The 24,509-nt window shown below is 34.2% G+C and overlaps 1 protein-coding gene across 1 annotated transcript; it reads right to left on the bottom strand.

The window, feature by feature from the left end:
• LOC125055276 (homeobox protein Hox-B4) lies at positions 1-24,284 on the bottom strand. The gene is made up of 5 exons (XM_047657665.1): positions 24,178-24,284; positions 14,039-14,442; positions 13,502-13,714; positions 1,624-1,781; positions 1-618 (listed from the first exon to the last, which is right to left on the bottom strand). Exons 2-5 carry the CDS (start codon positions 14,418-14,420, stop codon positions 280-282), a joined length of 1,092 nt encoding a protein of 363 aa, XP_047513621.1. The 5' UTR covers positions 14,421-14,442; positions 24,178-24,284; the 3' UTR covers positions 1-279.
• Between the last annotated feature and the right edge of the window lie 225 nt (positions 24,285-24,509).

The raw sequence follows: 24,509 nt of genomic DNA, 5'->3' as shown, positions 1-24,509 counted from the left end.
ATTGTTTTACATAAATTGTTTGGAATGTTACGGCAGTTGTGATCGGCTTAAGGTGGTCTGAATAAAATCTCTGTAAATGATTTAATAACGTGTATACATTTTTGTGTCCGTAATAAAAACAATATTAACAGACTATGAATTTAGGAAGTGTATTTACCGTCTTTGAATAGACAGTTACTTAATTTTAATATGAAAATCATATTTGAAATTCACTGCTTTAAAAAGTTACACTTTCGGCCATATAACGTTTTCTATTAACAAATAAAAATTAATTTAATTTCATACTACATACGGCCTAAACATGTCCATCCCGGGTCGGCCATCTTGGCTTGGCATAACTAGTCCGCGTCTATTGTTTTCCAAATTCGAATTAAAGTTTGCTGCTGCCATCGCTCTTTCTCTTTCTAACGCGATCATCCTGTCCCTATCTAACAGGGGAGGAGGTTTGACAGCTGGTGTCAAATCACCCGCCATTTGCGGAGGCTGTTTGTCATGGTCGGGTAGAACCTCCTTTTTGTTTTTCTCGTCGTTCGTATGCGAGTCCTTGCTTTTGCTGTCATGCTGCGCTTTTTTCGAGCGCTTCCACTTCATTCTGCGGTTTTGAAACCATATTTTTACCTGGAAACAAAGAATCAATTAACTAAATTTTTACATGGTGAAATGATAATCTTGCCTAGCTATTAATTTATTAATTTCGTTATTGTTTGTTAAGATGTTATGTTAAAAAACATTGTGTTGCAAGAAACCTTAGCTAAGATTTAATCCAATCATATTTTATTGGTGAAACCTGCTATCATATATCAAAAGCGCCGAGATTAATCTTTAAACCGACATAAAACGCGGGGAACAATAACCTTTATGGCAATCTCCCTCCCCTATAATCTTGTAAGCATTTGTTCCAAATCCGAGCATCGTTCAACTTGACAGGTTGCCGCCATTTCGTAAATGTCAAAATGACGTTGTTTTAGTGAGAAATCTCTTTTATCTACGGGTAAAAGGGTGGACCCTTCTAAAGTGTCTGAAGGATTTTTATGGACAAACCAAATATTTTATCCAGCCTCCGGAGTTTTTGAGCAATTTGGACCAATGGGTAACTGAATATTAAATTAACAATTATTTTGATTTTACATAGGTAGTTTCTTATTTATACTACCTAAACTTTTAGATTTATTAAAAATTGAAGGTTAAATTGTGATTATTAAATTCAATTATAATTATTAAACTTAAATTAACTCCTACATGCGTTTTATAAAAAATGAATATTTATAAAATTGTTTTTATAGTATTAAAAGTTCAGGAACAAGATTTGGCGCTACGAGTGCCCCCCCCCCCATACGGCAAAAATATATTAGACTTCTTTAAAAATTGGTATAGCGTTTAAAGCTTGAAAATAATATTATAATTTGGCATAGTATATGTATATTTATTAGAATTAATGTGTTCATTACTTTCCACCTGCTCTGCGGCCGTCAAAGCTTTTAGAATTAATTAGTTTTACACGATTACCACTAGGAGCTTTTCATTACACAGCATGCACAGACATGAGGTAACTTCAATTATTATATAAGTTGTATCTATGTATTTTTTATTTAGCTTTTACTCTATGTAAAGATTGTATATTACCTGAGTTTCAGTAAGCATCAAACTAGTGGCTACTTCGAACCGCTTCGGTCTGGAGAGGTATTTGTTCATTCTGAATTGCTTCTCAAGTTCCAGAAGTTGTTGTGAGGTGAATGCGGTTCGGGGCCGGCGGGTTTTCCCCAAGAGTGCGTGTGGAGCGCCTGTGTGGAGAGAATTTTGTTAAAACAAACAGAGTTGATAAACGAACAGCAATTATTCATATAGATATATACATATTTTTTTTTTATTTATGTAGATAGATTAAATCCCGGATGAAAATCCGAAAAAGGAAAAATCCATTGGTGCAACACTGGATTTTTCTTTTTACATTATTTTTGTTATATATATGTATATAAATTCTACATTTATCCAAGTGTAGGTATAAGTGTGTAGTTAAATCGGATTAGTAATAATAATAATAATTACTAATACGATCTAATATAAATTGTAAAGATAGCATGTTGGAAAATCAATAGATAAAATAGTCTTAATTAGTAAACATTATGCCTAGTCCGGCGGCTGCTTTTCTCACAAACGCAAATAAAGTAATTCTTTCCTTCACTTCAACCACATAAGAAGGAATAATCTTTTTGTCATTTTCATTTCATCTTAAAGCCGACGGTAAAGTTCCAGCTTAAAAGCTGTATCCCAGGATATGCTACTAAGCGCAAAACTCAAAGACGGCTGGATCATATCGATCAATTTTTATTATTTACTCCTTGAACTCTGAGGAAGGTTGTTGAAGTGAAAAATTTTAAAAATATAAAAAAATTAAAATCTAGTTTACTTAGGTTTTTGAAGTCAAACTTCTTTATCGGCGTTGGAAAAAAATTTACCGTCACATTTTTCGGTTACGCGCCATCTTTTCTTGTCCCTACCACGGTTGATCCGAAGAGATTCGAAGCCATTAACAACAAAAAATATATAATAACGATAACAATGATAGTAAGAATTCTATTACAATTAATGAAATTCTGTAATAATCTTAGTAGTAATAAGGTAAAATGAAATAATTGTATTTGTATTGATAATAAAAGAAAGAAACAGACTCTATGGGGTAGCATACTCTCAAGTTCCATATGTTGCTATGTAGTAGGTATGTGTTTTTATAATATAGGTATGAAAAATAATAAGCGCCTTTCTTATCTAAATTATAAAAGGTACCGCTATTACGAAAAACTGACAAGTTAATTAATTCGTTATCGCAAACAAATCACAAATACTCACAAATGATAATTTTTATCAAAACCAATTATTACATGCCTAATTTATCAACGGATTGATTAATATATTTTCATTCCCGTTGGGGATGTATCGCTATGTTTTTGTTTTGCCATTCCCACTATGGTGGAAACTATGGATGGTTGATGACCTAAATAGTATGATTGTAGTTAGTTAGGTTAGACAGGACCATAGACAACAGAAACTTTAGATGAACTCTTAAAAGTCGTGATTGTATTTATATTCTTTGACACAATATAATATCTGTTATTACTTATAGCTAGGTATAATAAACTTCTTCTGCTGAATAAACTAAAAGGTGTGATTGTCTACTTTTGTGTTTCTTAAAATACTGTCATATATATGGAAAATATAACTTTGTATTTCAATTTTGTTTATTTGTGAATGGCTTCCTCGGCGTGTAACTCGGAAGTTCTTCGATTCCTAGCAAAATAATTGTTTCAAGTTAGACTTGCCTAGAATAAACATGGTGTAAAAATTACTGTTGAATTCTCTATGTTACATTTGATCGTTTTTAAGCTTCAAATAAATAAATGGTAGCTAACGGCAATGATTATTATTGGTCTCAACGTGGCTACGTTTATATGTTGTACCACAAATTAATCGCGTCGCCATAATTAAACACAAAATCACCGATCGTATTTATCAAATACCAAGCGCTAAGCCCATAAAAATGATAATTATCAATTAGGCTAACAGGATCGCTCGAATGCGACATTTGGTCGTGTTTGCACAAGCCGATAAATTCCCGCCTAAAACCTCGACGCATCTGTCATTTGAGAAATGTCATTGTGACGTTTGCCACTTTGCCGGGTAATTTAATAACATGTATTTTGTGTCATTTATTCCTTTAAATACTTTTTATAATGTTTTTTTGTCATTGGTTTCAACACTATTAAACAAACACATAATGTACCCATATACCAAAGCATTTGAGGACTCAAATAATATAAACACATAAGAAAGTGTTTAAAGAATAAAATCAAATTAATACTAGATGAAAGTAAGCTTAATTTCTACGGTTTGTTTATTAATTTAAAAGGTATGACAACGGGCATTTTTATAAATGTAACAATAAATAGACAAAAATAACTGATAATAAACTGCAGAAAACAGGATTTAATTTTGCCAATTGACGACTCATTGGTCTAGTGGTTAGTAACTACGAATCCATGGGTCCCGGGTTCGATCCCCGGCTGAGACGAACATCGATGTGATGAACATTTGGTGTTGTGCTTAGGTCTTGGGTGTTTAAATATGTATTTATATGTCTATCTATAATATGTATGTATATCCGTTGTGTAATACCCATAACACAAGCTTCACCAGCTTAGCATGGGACTAGGTCAATTGGTGTGAATTGTCTTAAAAAAAAAATATAACAATAAACCAAATTATTAAATGTTAAAAATGGAATTGTTTACGAAACATTCCTAAGTTTATACACGACCATATAAGAATAAAAACGAGAATAACTCGCCCACAGATTCAATATTATTAAAATTAAAACGACATTAAAGATGGCGCGCATTGGTAAGCTAACAGAAAATCGTGCTTAAGTGGAATTTTAAAACGAATGTGTACAGAACGTGACTTGTACAAATTATTTGTTGGGCATATCGGCTATTGATCCGACGGTCATAATATGTTTTTATTGAAATATACGCGATGTAGGCCTAGAATAACAAACGATTTTAATGGTTTTCATAGCAAGCGGGACTATGGATAATATGTCTCGGATGACCACTTTCCCCAAGCCTTTCATTGCGAGTACAATGTATAGAAAGATTTCTCTTAAAAATATTAAAAAATAAATCAGTGGCGCTACAACCTCTTTAAGTCTTGGCCTCAGATTTCTGAATCTGTTTCAAAACCATATTTAAATCTAAAAAGCAAGTAGGTGATCAGCCTCCAGTGCCTGACACACGCCGTCGACTTTTTGGGTCTAAGACATGTCGGTTTCCTCACGATGTTTTCCTTCACCGTTCGAGCGAATGTTTAATTCGCACATAGAAAGACAGTCATTGGTGCACAGCCGGGGATCGAACCTACGACCTCAGGTATGAGAGTCGCACGCTGAAGCCACTAGGCCAACACTGCTCTTAAAAATATCACTGTCTTTATAAGTAATTAAAAAGTATTATATAAAAATATTGTTTTTGTATTGATATCTACAGTAATTAACAATAATAATGCTTATAATTTCGTAATAAACTGTCTTGATAAACAGGAAGCTCAAGGGTTGAAACGAAATTCGTGAATATACTTGATGGACATATATGCTAGAACATACAAAAAATAGGCGAATTTATAATCCCATTCCTCGGTCTTATGAACAGCACACAGCTTTAACGCGAGACTAAAATAAAGGACTAGGCTAACTCTTTTGCAAAACTATGCTAGCCCATTTTTAGACTTCACGTCAAGTTAAAAAGCTTCAATTTACCGCTCAACATTATATGTAATATTAATGTTACTTGCACAGAAACAGAATTACTTTTAAAACTCTAAATTATTCTGAACTAAGCCGTATGTATTCAGTTATCTTAATTCAGTTCTGAGTACATAATATTTGATTTTGTAAGGAGTTAATTCCATACAATACATAGACTAACAATATAGAGTCGTAAGGCGAGCAGAGACAATCGAATAAGGTTGATTGCAGACTTTACGCTCTGCAGAGCGTGATAACTCTATTGTCTTGTTTAATGTATTATATTTGACACATAATATCTTGTAGGAGGTATACTATGGGCTCAGTATTTATATAGGTTTATGTGTAGGAAAATTTAATATTTATTGTAATTTAATTATTCATTTATCGGCAGTGTTTACATATATTTTTAAGAATAAAAATCCTCTGATATAAAATATATTATCGGGTTTCAAACAAAATATGTTTAGTATTCCTGTATTCCACATCTTTACTAATGTATGTACTCGTTATAATATATAATATTCTCAACCTACATAGTAATAATAATAATGAAAATTAATAAGTAGAAAATTAAAACGAATTTAAAAAGTTTAGTTCCTGTGGCATTCAATCTATAATGATGGCAGCATTGCCTCGCCGTCCTTCAAGAAAAGAGCGTACCAATTCTTAAAGGACCGGCAACGTACTTGCGAGCCTTCTAGTAATGTGTTCTTCCTATTTCATTAAAAAAAATAGTCTATGTAGAAAATATATCAAGTTAATAAATTACAGTAATAGCCCAAAAGATTAATGCAATGGACCATTAAATTAGGACCCCAACCAATAAAATTAGTACAACCTCATCATATGTCTGCACTTGCTATAGTTAAGGGCGACAAATTGGTTAGTATTGTGTGTTCCGTATGCCGTATTTTTTTTAGACAATTGCATAGACATTTTGTAAGGTGATTTATTTGCGTTTGCGCGTTATCTAAGTGAAAAATAACGAAATATTCCATAGAAGAGAATATTCATTTTCAGGGAAATCAATTATTTATTTCGAAATTCAAAAGTTGAAATAGTCATACAGGAATATGTCGGCCCATGTTTCCGTAGCGAAGTTTTGGAAATTTCCAACTCAGTATAAACTTTATAATATCTAGAAAACAACTCTATTGATTTGAATAAAACCTTTTTCTACGCAAGTATGTGAGACACGTTTTTTCTTGAAAGGACTTCAAGTCTAATAGGAGTTCATGATAAATATATAAATGATAACAATATTAACAATAGGACTACGGATCTCTAAGCCACCCCAACTTGATTCGCAGGGATCTACCCTCCATTTTATTGTTGTTTGTATACTGCAAGTGTGAAATAGTTTAAATTAATCATTTGTTAAATTGCCACTTAAATAGAGACCAATGGTTTGAGTAACGCGCCATTTTCTACAATAATATTACAAAGAGGAATGATTTGATTGTTTGCATTGCTCCAAAACTATTTTTTTTTTAAATTCTTTCAACATTTGAACGTTTCCCTGATGAACATAGACTATAAAATATTTTAAAAAAAGTTATATAATATGGAAATAAATTTTCAAACATATTTTTTTTATATTAAAAAATATTCAGTATTTACAATATTCTTAACCTACATAGTTATATAATAAATAATTAATAAATAGAAAATTATAACAAATTTATAAAGTTTAGTCTCTGTGGCCGGGTTAACGCTGGCAGCATTGCCTCGCTGTATTGCGATACTTATTCGTTGAGCCAGGAAAGCACCGGCTCTGGGGTCACCGGTACTATCTACCAGGCGTCTTTAATTAGCACCTGTGAAACCCACGGCCCAAGAGTCTACTCCAAATCGAAGTTTGCCTGCCAAGACACCCCGATTAGCCAGCAGATCAAGCGACGCAAGTGGAAATGGGTAGGCCGTACACTTCCAAGAGATTCCAATTATATCCCCAAGCAGGCGTTTGATTGGAACCGCAACCTGATGTACAGTTGCAGATGAGGCAAAGAGAGCCGGAAAGACTTGGAACGAGGTGGAATACGAGTCGGAAGACCGAACACGATGGAGACTCATCACCCTTTGCCCCATCTAGGGGTTTTAGGACATTAAGTCAAGACGGCAAAGACTGAAAAACTATAAAAATACTTAAGCAATACATATCTAAAAATCGCATATTTAATTAAACATATATCTCATATAGGTAATTATATCTTTTTAAATATATATACACGCCTAAACCTCAATAGGCTGGTACATTGAAAAGCGGGAAACTAAGGGTCAAGTTTTCACTGGCGTAATAAATCACAGACCCAGCCGAGTGGCCACGGGTGCCCAATAAATAGATCACTGTAGTACAGAAAATACACCCTTTTTGCGACAACTCCAACGGTCGAATAGTGATGTGCGTGATTTATCGATTTTTTTAAGGCAGTTTTTGCCGCGCACCACCGCTTTGTGGAACCAGCTGCCCACTAAAGTATTTCCGAACCAATTCGACTTAGGGTCCTTCAAGCAAAGAGCGTACCAATTCTTAAAAGGCCGGCAACGCAATCTCGAGCCCTCTGGCATTGAGAGTGTCCATGGGCGGCGCGGCGGTATCTCTTAACATTAGGTGAGCCCCCTGTTCTATATTAAAAAATTATAATAATATATCTGCTATACATTTTTGTAAAGCGATACATTAAGTTTAACATATAACATAATGTTAAGTTTAAATATTGTATATCGCCGGCATGGACTGGGGCAGGAAACCACCAAAATATTTCGTTGGGAATGGCGCGAGAGAGAAGTTGTAATCCCCTGCTAAAAATTAATACTACTAAAATTTTCAGGTTGTCGGATGGGATAGTCTGGTAATGATGGAGTCGGCAGCGCCTTTGTTACTGCTGGTGCTGCTATCAACAATTCCTGTGGTCGGAGTCACGATGTAAAACTGGGAAGACTGCCCACCAAAATTCGTTGGGGATAGCGCGAAAGTTAAACCAAAAACCACTGAAGTGCGTCTAACCTATGAAGTTACTTATTTAAAGAAGTACACAGAAGCTAATAAGATTTCTTAATATGTTCAAGAAATGACATCGGCGCTTATTAAGGACCAACAACGTTCTTAATTTTCTAAACTAGTTAAAATTGATATTTAAATCAAATTACTAGCATAAATAAACTACATAAGGCCTCGTTAATCCGGAGAGGCTAAAACAAGACTCTTTCCGGAATATCGTGACGTCCGGATAGTATGCTATATTTAAACCATGCGTATCAAAAATTTAAATTAACTAGAAAAAATTACTACTACAGCTCTGAGTTTAATATAAATGTATCAATAAAGCAATATTATAAATAAGCCCGAATCTTATTTAGTCTCAGCCGTTAATTATCGACAACTGAGCACAGCACTTCTATATCTAATTTGTCAAGGGCCGCTCGGAGGCTTTGTTTGTGCGAATAAATTGCTGCCTGATAATTGGCTTAGGGCGCGTGTGCCCTTACTGTTATTATTTTATTTCGACTTGACTCTTTTTTATATGGTTTTTGGAGGAAGGGAGTACTGTCACTCCAACCTAAAGGATCCTCTGCCAGTATAACCAGCCCTAAGGCCCCAATAGCTTTTGTAATGGAATCTAGCAGTTGGACAGCTCAGGTTGGCCTGTTTTGACGAGCGTAGCTGGGCTGGAATGGGCTTTACCCGCTACTAACGTAAGGGCGTCTAATGCGAGGCTTGGAACTCGGCTCGGGCCGTCGCGGGGTGGTCAGGCATGAAAGGCAGGACGGGATATTTGTTGCGATTTAAGTTATTTTAAGTTAAGTAGAATAATCTCTCTGCATCTAATGGATTTACCATGGAGAGTGTTCAGAGAACTTGTTCGGATTAATAGTATAATTTTTTGTGATTTTTGATAATTCATCAAACTTAGTACATACTTAGTATCGTAAAGTGGTATTTACACACAAAATTTGACTTTTTTTAAAATTTTACATTTATAATTTGATTTAATTTTACACTTGTTCAAATAATAAATAAAATAAATCAGTGTCGCTACAACCTCTTTAGGTCTTGGCCTCAGATTTCTGAATCTGTTTCATGATCATTTTTTCAATCTAATAGGCAAGAAGGTGATCAGCCTCCAGTGCCTGACACACGCCGTCGACTTTTTGGGTCTAAGACATGTCGGTTTCCTCACGATGTTTTCCTTCGCCGTTCGAGCAAATGTTAAATGCGCACATAGAAAGAAAGTCCATTGGTGCACAGCCGGGGATCGAACCTACGACCTCAGGTATGAGAGCCGCACGCTGAAGCCACTAGGCTAACACTTGTTTATATAAAAATAAATTGTCTTTGAGTCCTTGTTTAGTATTTTTCCCTGTTCAATAAAAAAATATATTAATAGCGATTTGTGCAAACCCGCTCTCAAAGGAGCCGTACCCACGAAATACATGACGACATAATTTTTAAATTGAATTTGTACGGGACTAATTAATAAAGTTTATTTGTTTGTGTTCTTTGTCTTCTACAATATTGTTTGAACCTCGCTGGAATATATTTGTGTCTGTTTGTCCACCACAGGCTTGATTAGTAGTGTAATACAATAATAAAAATGGGCCGATCACATTGCCGAGTTTTAGGTTTAAATACCCTTTGAATGGAAGCCCTTAGCTCACCCACACCCACAAGAAAAGAAAAATGGATAGCAGAGAAGAATTGGAAAATGGTGGCGAGGATGCAAGTGGAAGAATGTGGAGAATTCAACATGGACTTAATGTAATCCTAATGACTCGAAAAAATCTTTTTGTAATTAATAGAAAATATTTTAATTACTTAAAATAACTTCACAATATACAAAAGAATTAAAAGTTATTTTAAGGCTTTTAAAAAACTTAATCTATTAAAGAAAGCTTATATATTCAAATAAAAATATAGCAACACTGCTTTAAAAACTTTAATTTGTGGTGTTGTAGTTTTTTTAATAATTTATTTTCAAATTTACATTTAAATTAATAGCAATTTTAATAGTTCTTCAGAGATTTAAAAGATTTTTGTTTTAAAATAACAAATTGATAAACGAATAAAAATAAATACAAAATCCCTAAAAACGTGTAACAAGCGGAACACTTGCCAAAAAACCGCAATATATCGCTATCCTTATCCTTCCTCTATGTGCGATAGAGACGGAACATCTCTTACAATTATTCAATTTGTAACAGATGGTGTCCCCATGAGTTGTCGTCGATAATTTTTATTTGGCTATTTTGCATCACTAGCGTTTAGTTACATAAGCATGGAGGCAACTTTTATTTTAATATTAATTATTATATGGACAAAATTGTTCTGATCAATTACTGTCAAATCAAATGATTTGTTATTTGTTCTTTTAAATGTCTATAAACAAGCTTGATTTATTATATTAAATGAGGGATTAATAAATAAGTCTACTTGCAGACTTTTAGCAAGAGCACTCATGTAAAAGGAGACAATCAGAGATATATAACTGCCGATCACAAATACCATTATATGATATTTTACATAGAATATACAAGTTTTGTGTCGTAAATTATCTCGTGTTATCAACCAAGTATAACGTCATACAGGAAAAACCAAACATTAATACAAAATTCAAGTATCAAAGTGAATCAATCAAAGTAAATGTCAAAATTTAAGTAAATGATCGATTATGGTATTTAGAACTGACAGCAATAGATCGTACGAAAATGTACTGTTTATTACTGATAACGGAGAGTATTTATCAGTTGATAACGTAAGACTAGTCAAAATGGCAGTCATTTTGAATTCTTACAGATAAATTTTTAAATTAGATAGATTTTGATTTTAGGACAGTGTTGGCCTAGCGTATTCAGCGTACGACTCTCATCCCTGAGGTCCTAGATTCAATCCCCGGCTGTGCACCAAAGGGCTTTCTGTCTATGTGCGCATTTAACATTCGCTCGAACGGTGAATGAAAACATCGTGAAGAAACCGGCTTGCCTTAGACTCAAAAAGTCAACAGAACAAACAAACAGAAAACAAAATATTTTATATTAAAGTCATAATTGTATAAAGTAATTGATTTCTTTAGAAAAGTATTATTATTAATTTGGAACTAGGCCACAATCGTAACTGTGATTTAAATAAAAATGCCATCTCCACGCTTAACAGCCCAAACTTAACTAATAGTGAGGGGTCACCGGGCATTTTATTTAAGTACGATAAATTCCATAGATTATATTTATTTGAGGGGTGTTAATGCGTTTTATTTATAATGTTTAATGTAAGCTAATCGCGTAGACGCACATGTTATTTGTGTAACAATTATCTCATTTGTGACAGCCCTTTATAATTATCATTATAATTGATCAAAGGGATAAAATAATGCATTACTAGCTTTGAAAATATTGTAAATTAAAATAGCGACCATTGGTTCAGTGTATCCAATATGGCCGTTTAAAGAAAAACTTAGTATAATTTTTCCTACCACGCAAGTAGTTTTATAAGCATATATGGCTAAATTTCAGCGCCCTTACTCTGTAACCAATACCGACAGCGATTCCGATGAGTATGTGTTCCGTGCGATTCCAAGGTTGAAAACAGCGCTATGGTTATTAAGAACTATCATGCATATCGTCGGGATTGGTATTGTCGATATTGGAAGTTACAGAGTAAGCGTGCTGAAATTTAGTCATTTGCCGGGAACTATAAATGGTAGACAACTGTATGGAAAGGACCAAAAGGAAGAAGGAGAAGAGGTCGCCCAAAAAAAGGTGGAAAGAAGAAATAGAAGCGGTAGCAGGAAACGAATGGAGAAAGAGAGCCATAGACAGAGTAAGTTGGAAAAAGCTGGAGGAGGCCTTTACCCGTGAAGGGGATCCGATCGACGGTACTGCAGGAAGCTAGAATATAGAATAACAAGCAAAAGAAAAAAAAAATGTATACAAATGTAAAATAATCTAAGCTGTGTATTATTATTTGTTTTTGTCATGATTGGAAATAAAACGGGCTTTATTATTATTATATGGCAGGGAACTTCTCATATAATGCAGCAGTCCATAACATCCCAGAGCTGGGTTCGAACCCCGGCTGTGCACCAATGGACTGTTTTGTGCGCATTTCCGCGGGAAATGTCGTGAGGGAACCGGCAAAGTCGGCGTGTCAGACACAGAAGTCTGAGGCAATACCGTCTTCACCATAAGGGCACACGGGGCCCGTGCCCAGGGCCTCCATTCTCTGGGAGCCCCGAAGGACCAACAATTTCTCTCACGCACTTATTCTCAAAACATTTTTGACGGGCACATTACACTTTTTTCACAAATCAGTAATATTCTCAAAAGGTACTTTACAAGGCATATACAACGCCATTATATCGATAAGTGCGCCTATTTCTACTGTACTAATTGATAGAGATATAATAGAATACTCAACAGAAATCTCGAAAGAAACCGTTATCGTAATCGTAACCAAAAAACCAGCAGCATTCTAATATCATTAATGACATAATATATCGTACTTTTTTTACTTTGCAAAATGGCCCCAAATTCTTGTGTGCCCAATAGCCCCAGCCTAGTTTAAGACGGCCCTGGTCTGAGGCCAAGGGTTAAAAACTGTTCTGGTATACATCGGCCTATTAATGTTTTGTTGCCTGATGATACTTTACGCACGGGTGGCGAACCAAAACATTGCACACAATAGCGATGTTTATAGTATATATTCCTCGATTGATAAATCAAACAAGCCACAGGCTTAGTCTACTAAATGAAGGGTTGGGGCGCAGCGTTAATACTCTGTGCAAATTTGACACCTGTCAATTGTCAATGTGTTAGCTATGAGCGGGATTTTAACACTTACAAAAGCGTATATTTTAAATATTTTTTTAGTATTGCCTTCGTCTGTAAGTGTAATAGTTTTGTTGAAAACTGATCCAAGGTGCCTAAATTAGGTTATTTTATTATTATTAATTAACTTTTAATTACTGAAGATGTCATGTGGAACATGGTGTAATGGTTACAGCTCCATACAAACGTTGTGAAAACAAAAAACTTGACGATTACAAAGAGTGGCGGAGAGAGAGATTTTTTTTGACGTTCATAAGTATACATTACGATACCTATATGATTAAATGATTTTGACTTTGACCTAACCACTAAGCCACGGAGACTGTGTATTTATTACTGTTAATAGTTAATTTTTAACTGTAATATATTTTATTAACTGACCTCCCAACTCTGGTATTCGATGGTAAAACATGCCAGTCCTGGCGAGCCATTCCAACTGCATGTGATGGAGGACTCTGTCCCCGGGGTGATGAAAGGCGGACGGCATTGGCCCACCTTGGGGCATGGGGCTCATTTGCGGATAGTTGAATAAAGCAGACTGAGCTGCTACTAGCGCTGGGTTTTGTGGTAGGAGGCCGGGTTTTGGGACTATTCCTGAAAAAAAAAACCTACATTTAATATCCGTCTTGGGTTTGATGCCTTTTGGAAGGAAGCATATTTTGGCGTTCGTTTACCTATTCAATTCCTAGCCCAAAGGTCGTACGTTCGAATCTCAGCGTTTAAACTTTCGTCAAAAAAAAAACAAAAAAAAATTCCAAAAATTTACTTCAAGTTGTGGGTTGTAGCGTCACTGGATTATATCAGGAAATTACATTTATTTTTATTTACAATTATTTCCAACAAAAAAGCACTGTCATCGTTCCATAGACAATTATAAAACAGACTATGAACAGAGAAAATTGATAGAAAATAAAATACCTGGTCTATAACTTTCAAAATCTTCACTGCCGCCCTCAACACCCGGCGATATCGGTGGACTATAGGTCTCAGACCGATTCCCTTCCTCCGACCCAGGGGACAGACTCCTGCTACTCCCACTTTTTGGACTCTCACTAACTCTCTCCCTTTCAAACCCTTCGTGACTCTCCTGGTAATCATTATACCGTATATAATTCTTGTTCATCAACGCCATATATTTCTGGGTTTTTTCGTCGTGTTTCGACAACAACGCGTCGATGCAGAAGGATTTTTTCTGGCTTATAACAGTCTTCTCTTCTGGTTTATAGAACATTTTTGGGCTGTTCGATCTGCTTTCGTCCTGGCCGATGTCGATGTGCTCAGAGTCCTGGTCTTGGTACATTGTGAATTCGATTCACATACTCCTGTAAATAATTTTATAAGTAATTAGTTAATTGATATGACAGTTCTTACATCTAAAAAATAAATCAGTGGCTTTTGTATCCGTTTCATGATCATTTGTCAATCTAATAGTAGGTGATCAGCCTCCTGTGTCCGCTACACGCCGTCGACTTTTAGGGTCTAACGCAAGCTGTTTCCTCACGATGTTTTCCTTCACCGTTCGAGCGAATGTTAAATGCGCAAAGAGAAAGAAAGTCTAAAAATTTCAACTCTAATGTGATTTTCTCTCTCCTTCTTCTCTTTGTTCAGTCTGTGCAGAAAGAGAATAGTCATGGAAGTTATGCGAACTATGTCATTTCATTTATTGACAATATGTATATAGTTTATAATGTATCATATTTGATTATTGTATAATATTATTACAGAATCGCAAGGCAGGTAAATATTTCGTTCTTTTCTTTAACGCTATAGTTTTCTGAAATTCGAACACCGTAGTTGTATTGGATATTTTTTATTTATATCGTCTTTGAATTGTTATTTTATTTTAAAAAAGTTTATGTAACTTGTAAGTTACAGAGAGAAGAGAAGAAGAGAGTTAAAGTTTGTTGTAAATTTTATACCATTTAAGTGTATTGCTTATAATCCTAACATAAATTAATTGTACATTTTATTCGTATATATATCAGATATGAATGCAGTCACTAATGTACGACTCCCATACAGATGCAATAAGTTTTTTATGGATATCATATTCAAAGAGCTTCGTCTAAATCTTACACTAAAGTTTGGAGAGATCACGCGTGTGTGTCCTCATTATTTTTGTTTCGTTTCTCCTAAGAAAATAATTACTTAAAAAGACGATCACGTACAAGTACCTACCTACATGCGTATAAATATCGTTACATATAATATCGTTTTAGTAGAAAAAACTATTGCACAATACCTATATTATGAAATTATTATTAGGAATATATGTAGTCTAATAATTAATTTATACTTTTCCGTGAAAATACAATTATATTTGTATAAAAAATTTAAGTATGTGTAGGTATCTTTTCTAAATATGGATGAATGTTTCAAGCTTAATTAAAAAAATTATGAATGAAAATAAATTAACTGTAACCGCCGCCATTTTATCATTAAAAGGAATTGCTTCGAATGTAAATACGGTTAATGTAGAAGTACAAACTTTACACTTACTAACGATATGATCAATGTACAGTCTGGAACTAAACTTATATTGGAAATCTAATGTCAGTAGGAAGAGTTATCATAGGTTCATAATAGTTATCTACAAGTACTAAGCCGCGTGTCGACGCACGCGTCACGCTTTTATTAAAGTCACAATCGCATTATTAAGTGATTTTCAGTTTATCAATTCATTAACTCTTTAATCTCAGCATTTATCTGCTATCATATTTAATTAATTTTGATTTATATGAAGTAGGTGAATGTACAAATATAATTTAATTTTTATTATTTATTTGTTTTGCTCTTTAAAAATAAAAATAAAAAATCAGTAGCGCTACAACCTCTTTAGGTCCAAGACCTCAGGTTTCTGAATCTGTTTTATGATCATTTTTAAATCTAATAGGCAAGTAGGTCCACACGCCATCGATTTTATATGTCTAAGACATGTCGGTTTTCTCACGATGTTAAATGCGCACATAGAAAGAAAGTCCATTGGAGCACAGCCGGGGATTGAACCTACGACCTCAGGTATGAGAGTCGCACGCTGAAGCCACTAGGCTAATACTGCTCTACCATGACAAAAATGACATGAGAACTTAAGACTTCTTCACAGGGTGTGTTCTGCTTTGGATTCTGCCACTAACATCGACCCTTTTTCGCACTCCTCTACTGCTTCATTTAAGAATAATTTAAAACAACTATTATGGTCCTCATCCTTGTATCTTTCTTCTTTATTATAGCTACTAGTATGTTTATCTATCTCCGGATTTATAAATTTTGTGCTGTCATGTTTTGTTTTGCTTTGCTTTTTTTTATCAGTGAAACTTTGTGGATACATCCAATGTGTTTATTTGATGTTTTATTTTTTTAACTTTTTTATTGTATAGAGATGTATCTGTTTTGTTTCCCAAATAAATAAATCTCCTCACAACTCTTTGTATTGAATAAGTCATCGGTCATTATTGTTGTGGCTATGTATGTATGATGGACAAAATTTTAGGGAATCCGATCCGACTGAAAAGAGAGCGTACAAGTATTATGTCACGCAATTTTTGGAGATTATTGGATCCCCCCCCCTGTAACGCGCCGTAACGTTATTCTGTACCCAAGTACAGCCTTGCGATTTGTAACTCACTTTTCGAATTCACACAGCGGTTTTCGCAGCGGCGGTCGCGCTCAAATCAGTCGTGAGGCAGTCATTTTTTGATTTGGCATTCTGATAAGGAGGGAGCTTGTAGTTTATTGTTTATTTGAGAACTGGAAGTAAATGTAAAATTAGAAGCATTTCATATATATTTTTTTTTAGCTTCATAAGTGTACATTGTGTTACATATTGTAAATAAATGACTTTGACTAAGTTAAAGAAGTAATCTTACAAGAAAGACATTACAACAACCAGGGTTGTAAAAGATCACACAAACCACACTTGAAGGAACTAAGACTACTTCAGGTTCATTTTCAAGGACTAACATCAAGTATTTACCCAGCGTGGAACCATTTAAAATGAACCCTCATAAAGTCTCTTTCTGTCATATGGTATTTATACTGTGTTGAAAAAAGACAGATGATAAGACGCTGCAAGTAGCTATTTTGTCACCGTTAGGTGATTTATTGCTTTGTATAATTGTAATTATTTAAGATTTTGATTACGTTAGGATGGTCTCGTGACCATTGAATGTACAGATAAACCTGGAAGAACTATTGAGATCAGTAAAAAAATATAACTCAAGCACAAAAGTTAGCGCGGCCGCAGAGCAGGCGGAAAATAATAAACGTCTCAAATATAAGAGTATTTCCTCCAACTTTTAATTTGGACATAGACATAATATTTATTACTAACAAAACACACACACAGAAACACACAAAATAATAATAATAATCATCAAAAAAAGAAATATAACAAAAAAATATGGAAAGAAAAGACGGAATAAGTTTCATTCTAAGTGTGTGAGTTGTGGTTGTAACTGGCCATGGCTCAGCATTATGCTGTGGAGCAGACGTGTTTCTCAACGCTGATAATTCTGCTAGAGACCACAACAGATTATGTTCACTTTGGAGTAGAGACTCTTAGGTTCAAGTGCACAGACGCAAATTAAATATTTATGTTGGCGCCTGGTAACGGTGACCTCAGAGCTGGAGTTTTCCTCGCTCAACGAATAGATATCGCAATACAGCGAGGTAATGCTGCCAGCGTTAAATTTACACTGCCACACGGATTAAACTTTTAAATTTTTTAATTATTATTACTATGTTGGTTAAGAATATTGGAAATACCTAGGTACTGTATATTTGTGTGTTGGGAATAAATATATATTCCTGCAAATAAAAACAAAAAAAGCTTTTGAAAATATATTTTTGTTGTCCAATTGCACGTTATGACACGTTAGAAATCTGCTTTAAAATTAATTATTACAATTATTTGATAAGATTTATTCAAATTTCATGATACAATTGTTTAGTTAAGTTTAAAGCTAATTATCAAAGACCTTAAGTTCGTTAGTGCATTGAAATAAAAGTGTTTATTCCAGATTCATATAGTATAATCGTTGTTTATTGAACTCTCCCCCCTGGACCGCGGAAGCGTTTAGACGTGTGCATTCTATTTGTTTTATAACTTAAAAATCAAATTAAAAATAAATTCCGTGCGAATAAATTAAGGTGTGTACCAGGAGCGCATGAGTTGCGTTGCAGTAAGTGCATCTGTGCGAACGGGACAACACTTGTGAGACAGCTTAAGTTGTACGCTCCGTCTGCGCGCATCATCGATACGCAAGCTTTGTAAGTTGCCGTAATTCATAAGCGATAGCGGGTAGCGAAAATTTATAGGGGGCTGGTCCAAGTTTATTTTTTCGTGTACTCTGGTGTCATCTTTTGTCAGAAATATGCCTCTTAAGCGCACACCTCCCAGCACCCCCACTCCCGAAGACTTAAAGGAAGCTAGGTTGAACGCGCCGAAAGCTTCTTTTTCGGGCTCCGCGCCAGATTTATCTAATGAGGAGCGAAGCAATGTAACTATGAGGCGCAAGCAGGATGAGTCCTATATTAAAATATTCATAACCGAAATTAAGGATATGCTTGCTAAAGCAAACTCTCAAAATGAAAGTAAATTCACCTCCTTGCAATCCTCCATGAGAGAAATCTTGACACAAAATACAGAAATAAAAGACTCCATTGTTTTTGTCTCTAAGCAGTACGAAGACATGAAAGCTAAATACGAGAAGTTGGAAAAACAGAGGAATGAAGATCGTCTGTATATTGATCAGCTTGAAAAGAAAATCGAGTCGCTGGAACGAACGTCTGCCTCAACTAAACTTGAACTAAGAAATATTCCTAAGATTACCGGTGAAAATAAGGATAGTTTATGTAAAATTGCTTCAAAAGCTGCAGATGTTATTGATTTTCCCATACAGAAACAGGATATTAAGGATATTTATCGTACAAAAAGTAAAACTGGACATGGAGCAATTATTGTGGAATTGGGCAGCGTTATATTGAAAGATGGTATTATTGAAAAGGCACGCAAATTTAACAAAATGAATTCTGCTAACAAATTGAACACGGCACACTTAAGTTTGGAAGGACCAGCAAAGCCATTTTTTATTTCAGAATGTCTATCACCCTGCGGAAAACGATTAAATTATCTGGCTCGTGCATTTGCTCAGGAAAATGGATATAAATTCTGCTGGACCTCATTTGGAAGAACCTACCTGAGACAAGATGAAGGTAAACGGCATATTAGAATTGATAGTGAGGGTGATTTAAATAAACTTCGTCTAAAACAATGACTTTTTGAGGCCCCCAGGAAACTCCGCCGGCCTACGATAACTTTCCTGTTTGTGAAAATCCGGCACTTAATTATTGTTTTTATAGATATTATTTTATTTTTTTATATATTATATTATTGTTTTACTTTATATACATACTTATACTCTGTTCATTGTATTGTATTTTACATAACTAAAAAATTATACATTCTTAGTCTAGTGATCATGTTGAAATCGAGATCTTATCTTTGTAAAAATGTCAGCATTTCTCAGACACGAGTAGCTGCGACAAAAAGCTTAATATTTTACAAATGGCTAGATTTATTGATAGTATAAATAATGATATTGATAATATAACAGTGGCAACTGCCTACAGTTGTGATATAAATAATTGTAATGATTTAGTAAAAAAATCAGGAAACTCCCTAAAAATTATAACACAAAATATCCGTAGCGTTTACAAAAATATTGATGCATTCTTGGCCCATATAGCTCGTCTGTACTTTGATCCAGATATAATAATTTTAACTGAATGCTGGTTAAACGATAATAAATCCATACCCAGTCTCAAGGATTATAATTCTTATTTCACAAAAAAATGCTTAAATCAAAATGACGGTATTATAATTTATGCCAAACAAAATATAAATTGCGAAATTGAAGAACCTAATCCTAAAGATGCTAACTTTCTGCTAGCTAAAATAGTACCAGATATTGTACTTTTAGCTATTTATAGATCACCATCCTTTTACTACACTGAGCGCTTTTTGAATGCTTTGAATGATATTGTTAAATCTATAAAATCTAAGAATATATTTTTAATAGGTGATATAAATATCGATATAAAACCTGGAAACGGTGACAGAAACAGTAACTCTTACTTAAATTTAACCAGCGAATTGGGTTTTCTGCCAGGCCACACATATCCAACACGATTAAGCAATTGTCTCGATCATGTAATGGTTAAAACTGTTTTACAAACTAGTGTTATAGTTATAAATTCCACCGTAACTGATCACGACTCTATTCTAATAAATCTATCCCTTAACAGTAAACGGACTAATACTCAGTGCCCTTCCATTGTTGAAAGAGTAAATTTTAGTGAAGCTATAAAATATGTTGAATTGGCTGATTTTACTTTTATGACTAACAAGCAAGACGCCGAGTCTGCTGCGACTCGATTTGTTGAAATTCTGTCATCTGCTATTAAAGCTAACACTGAAAAAGTCCGTGTACCCAGGCGCAAAAAATCTCTTAAGCCCTGGATGACTCCGGGCCTACTTCGCTGTATCCGTCACCGGGATAAACTGCATCTTAATTTAAAAAGGGACCCCCAAAATGAAATTCTTAAAATAACCTATAAAAGGTACAGGAATTTTTGTTGCTCATTACTTAGAAAATTGAAGCGCGAACACGATAAATTCTTATTAAAAAGTGCAAAATCAAATAAAGAAACCTGGGCTGCAATAAAATATGTCACCGATAGTTCAAGTAAAAAATCTTCTGCCGATGAGTTAATTAGGAATTGTAACGAATTGGATGCGGTTGAGGACATAAATAGTTATTTTTCTAATGTTGGTAGAGAGCTAGCTGAAAAACTTACAGGGTGTAAGTATAACTACATATGTACAAGATCTAATTGCTTGACTAACTCCTTCGTACTAATGCCACCAGATGAGGTTGAGGTGGAATCTCTCATCTTAAGCTTAACAAATGATTGTGCCACTGGTTGGGACTCTATACCAGCTCGATTTCTAAAAATGGTAAGACATGTCATTGTATCGCCGCTTACTATCTTGTTTCAGACATGTTTTAGGGAAGGCTGCTTTGCAAAAGTCTTTAAAAGGTCTCTCATTACTCCTGTTCACAAGGGTGGGGCACGGGATTGTGTTGCAAACTACAGACCGATTTCTGTGCTTACAGCACTATCAAAAATCCTAGAAAAGATGCTTAACGTGAGGTTAATACAGTTTTTAAATCGGTACAATATTCTGTCCAGCTCACAATTTGGTTTCAGAATGGGTATGTCAACAGAAGACGCTGTGGGTAGCTTGATTGAGTTTGTCACAGGAAAACTTGACAGGAAACAAAAGTGCCTTGGTGTCTTCCTCGATCTTGCCAAGGCATTTGATACCGTCTCAATACCTATACTTGTGGACAAATTGGAGCGAATTGGAATAAGAGACTCAGCCCTGCTTATTTTTAAAGATTTCCTCAGTGGTCGGGTGCAAAGGGTTAAGATTAATAATTATATTAGTTCCGACGCAAATGTAACTTTTGGAGTTCCGCAAGGCAGTATTCTTGGTCCAAGTCTTTTTCTTATTTACATAAACGACCTATGTAATATGTCCCTAACTAGTTGCAGGTTGTTTACCTATGCCGATGATACGGCTATAGTTTTTTATGGGGACACCTGGACCGAGATACAAAATATTGCCGAAAGCGGACTGCAGAAGGTGGCTAGATGGCTCAGGGAAAATTTACTTACTTTAAATATTTCTAAAACTTCGTATATTCAGTTCCAAACTATTAATTCCCATATGACTGATATTAATCTTAAAATACACATATGTGTCTCTGAGCGCAATTGTACTTGCATTAATATAACAAAATCCAATACCATTAAATACCTCGGTATCGAATTAGATAATAAATTGAGTTGGCTTCCTCACATTGAGATTATAACGGCACGCACGCGAAAACTAATCTGGACATTCAAAAAATTACGTTATGCCGCGGAATTTGAACTACTCCGCACTGTTTACTTTGCCTTAGTAAAATCGGTTATTGGATACTGCGTGAGCGTGTGGGGTGGAGCGTGCAAGTCACATCTAATTCAGCTTGAAAGAGCCCACAGATCTTTACTAAAAGTAATGACTTTCAAACCCTACAGATTTTCAACCACACTTTTATATAAACAGTGTGAGCTCCTCAGTGTTAGACAGTTATTCGTCTTTAATATAATAGCCAAACAACATGTCCATACCCCTTATAACCCAGAGGTTTGCAGTAACAAACGCTGTATTCCAAATGTACTCCCCACAGCAAAATTCCGTACTACCTTCGCAAGGCGACAACGAGCATATCTCTCAGTCTTTCTATATAATAAAATAAACAAAAAATTAAATTTCTACCCTCTTTCACTACATGACTGCAAATCAATTGTTAAGACTTGGCTTTTGTCCTTAAATTATGAGGAAACAGAAGATCTATTTAACTAACATGCTATAATAATATTTTGGTTATTTTGATTCATTAATTATGTGTATAATTTATATATTTATATATTTATACTAGTGTTACATATACCCATATGTAAAATGTATAATTATGTATATTTATGTATTATGTATATTTATGTATTTTAGTATTTTATGTGTATGTACCTATTTTATTACCTATTATATTCATTGTAATTTATACTGAAACATTTTTTTTAATATATGTTATTTTTGTTTAAGTATATTATGTGTAAGAAGATAATTAGATGTAATATCTGGAATTTACAAATGTCTATAAAAAGTATTGTCTTGTAAAATTTTGAATAAGCTCTCTTGACACTTGTTACGAATTATATTGGGAGAAGCCACTGACTCCTGAGATACAGGCACTAAAGCCTAGTTTAGGTGTCAGAGTCTTCATAGGATTTCTGTAATTACAAATATGTCAATAAAGATTATTATTATTATTATTATTATTATTATTATAATTTCATATTATTTTGTATAATTATATTCAGAATACTGCAGTGAAGATCTCAGAGTTTCTGAATATTCTTTTGTAGCATTGTAATTCATGAATTCGTGAGCTTATTAGTTTATTTTATTAAAAAAAACTGTATTATTTACATTTATATTAAGGTTGGTATTCTTTAATTTTATTTTTATAAAATTTGGCTTTGTAAGTACTTCTTGCACTTTACCCATCATATTTAGTTTTCTTCCTTACTATGGTTGCCTGGTTTTTTCTAGAAATGTAACGAAGTGTAAATAAATAATCTAGTAGTGGCGCTACACTCCTAAATGGTTCTTGGCCTTAGATTGCGTCCGTTTCTTCGATTATTATTATTTTAAAGATAAGCAGGTACAAAGACAAGACCTGCGGTAATGATATAAATTTTATTTTATTATATTTATATAAATATATTTTTTATTCCCTATTTATTCTTTTAAGGTGACGCTACAAACTGCACGCGCGTTTATATCTTTTAATTCCGACGAAGTTCACAGGTTTGATTTTATATTGTACCTATTCAGTTCTAGATGTTTAAATATAAAGTTATTAATAAAAATGGCCTTATCCCATATGATAGTTATGCATTAGTAAATTGAGTTTAATGTAGAGCATTAATACTTTAATTTCATTTATAAATTAGAAGAGAGCAGGTCAACAACAACAGGTTCCTACGTTCCATCTTCCTCCAGACAATTCCTCTTTCGTTAGGAATCAAACCTAGGATCACTTTTATGGCGTATACGAAAGAGGTCTATTCTTCTACAATAATAGCATTTAGAACCTGTTTTGTTCCTAGTAGTAATCTAACTTTTGTTATAAATAGGCTTAAACAGTTGTTCAACACTAAATATGGTTTATTAATTTAAAAAAAAAATTGGTTAAAAAAATATTTTTTAAAGAAAGTTCTATTTATTTAGGAATTATGTATGGTTGATCAAATTTTCGTTATGTTATATTATATATATATCATTTATATAACATAATTATATTTAGCAGAATTTGTACCTAATTATTGTTTTTAATTGCAGTGAAATATTTGATTAAAATTTCTAATAAGATTTATCTTACCATAAATCCATTAACCCAATCACTTAAACACTAAACACTCACGCTTCACTGTCACAAAAAAAAACAAAATGTCAACGTCAAATTTCCCGCGCGTACAACTCTGGCTAAACGTCAGTAACAACTGGATTATTTCATAATGCTCGGTATCACCCATTATCTGTCCATATCTTATCGTGTGTGGACATGGGCGGTACTGGCCGATGTTATCTGAACTCGCAAATAGCCCGCTAAACTAAAACAGATGGTTCAATAAACGTTGGTTAACGCCCCACCGTTCGCCGTCCTGCTCTTGAATTGTCTATTCTTTTCGCACTTATTGTAACCGCAGCTTG

Source organism: Pieris napi, chromosome 13, assembly GCF_905475465.1.
Source record: "Pieris napi chromosome 13, ilPieNapi1.2, whole genome shotgun sequence".
Lineage (NCBI taxonomy): Eukaryota > Metazoa > Arthropoda > Insecta > Lepidoptera > Pieridae > Pieris > Pieris napi.
The sequence above is the reverse complement of the archived record's forward strand: the minus strand, read 5'-3'. Positions and strand labels throughout refer to the sequence as shown.

Bases quoted from the DNA above. Each gene is read 5' to 3' on its own strand.
- LOC125055276 (XM_047657665.1), bottom strand. From the start codon at position 14,420: ATGTACCAAGACCAGGACTCTGAGCACATCGACATCGGCCAGGACGAA. The intron at 13,715-14,038 runs GTATTTTATTTT...TTTTTTTTTCAG, and splicing joins TTTTGAAAGTTATAGACCAG to GAATAGTCCCAAAACCCGGC. The intron at 619-1,623 runs GTAATATACAAT...CTTTGTTTCCAG, and splicing joins TGATGCTTACTGAAACTCAG to GTAAAAATATGGTTTCAAAA.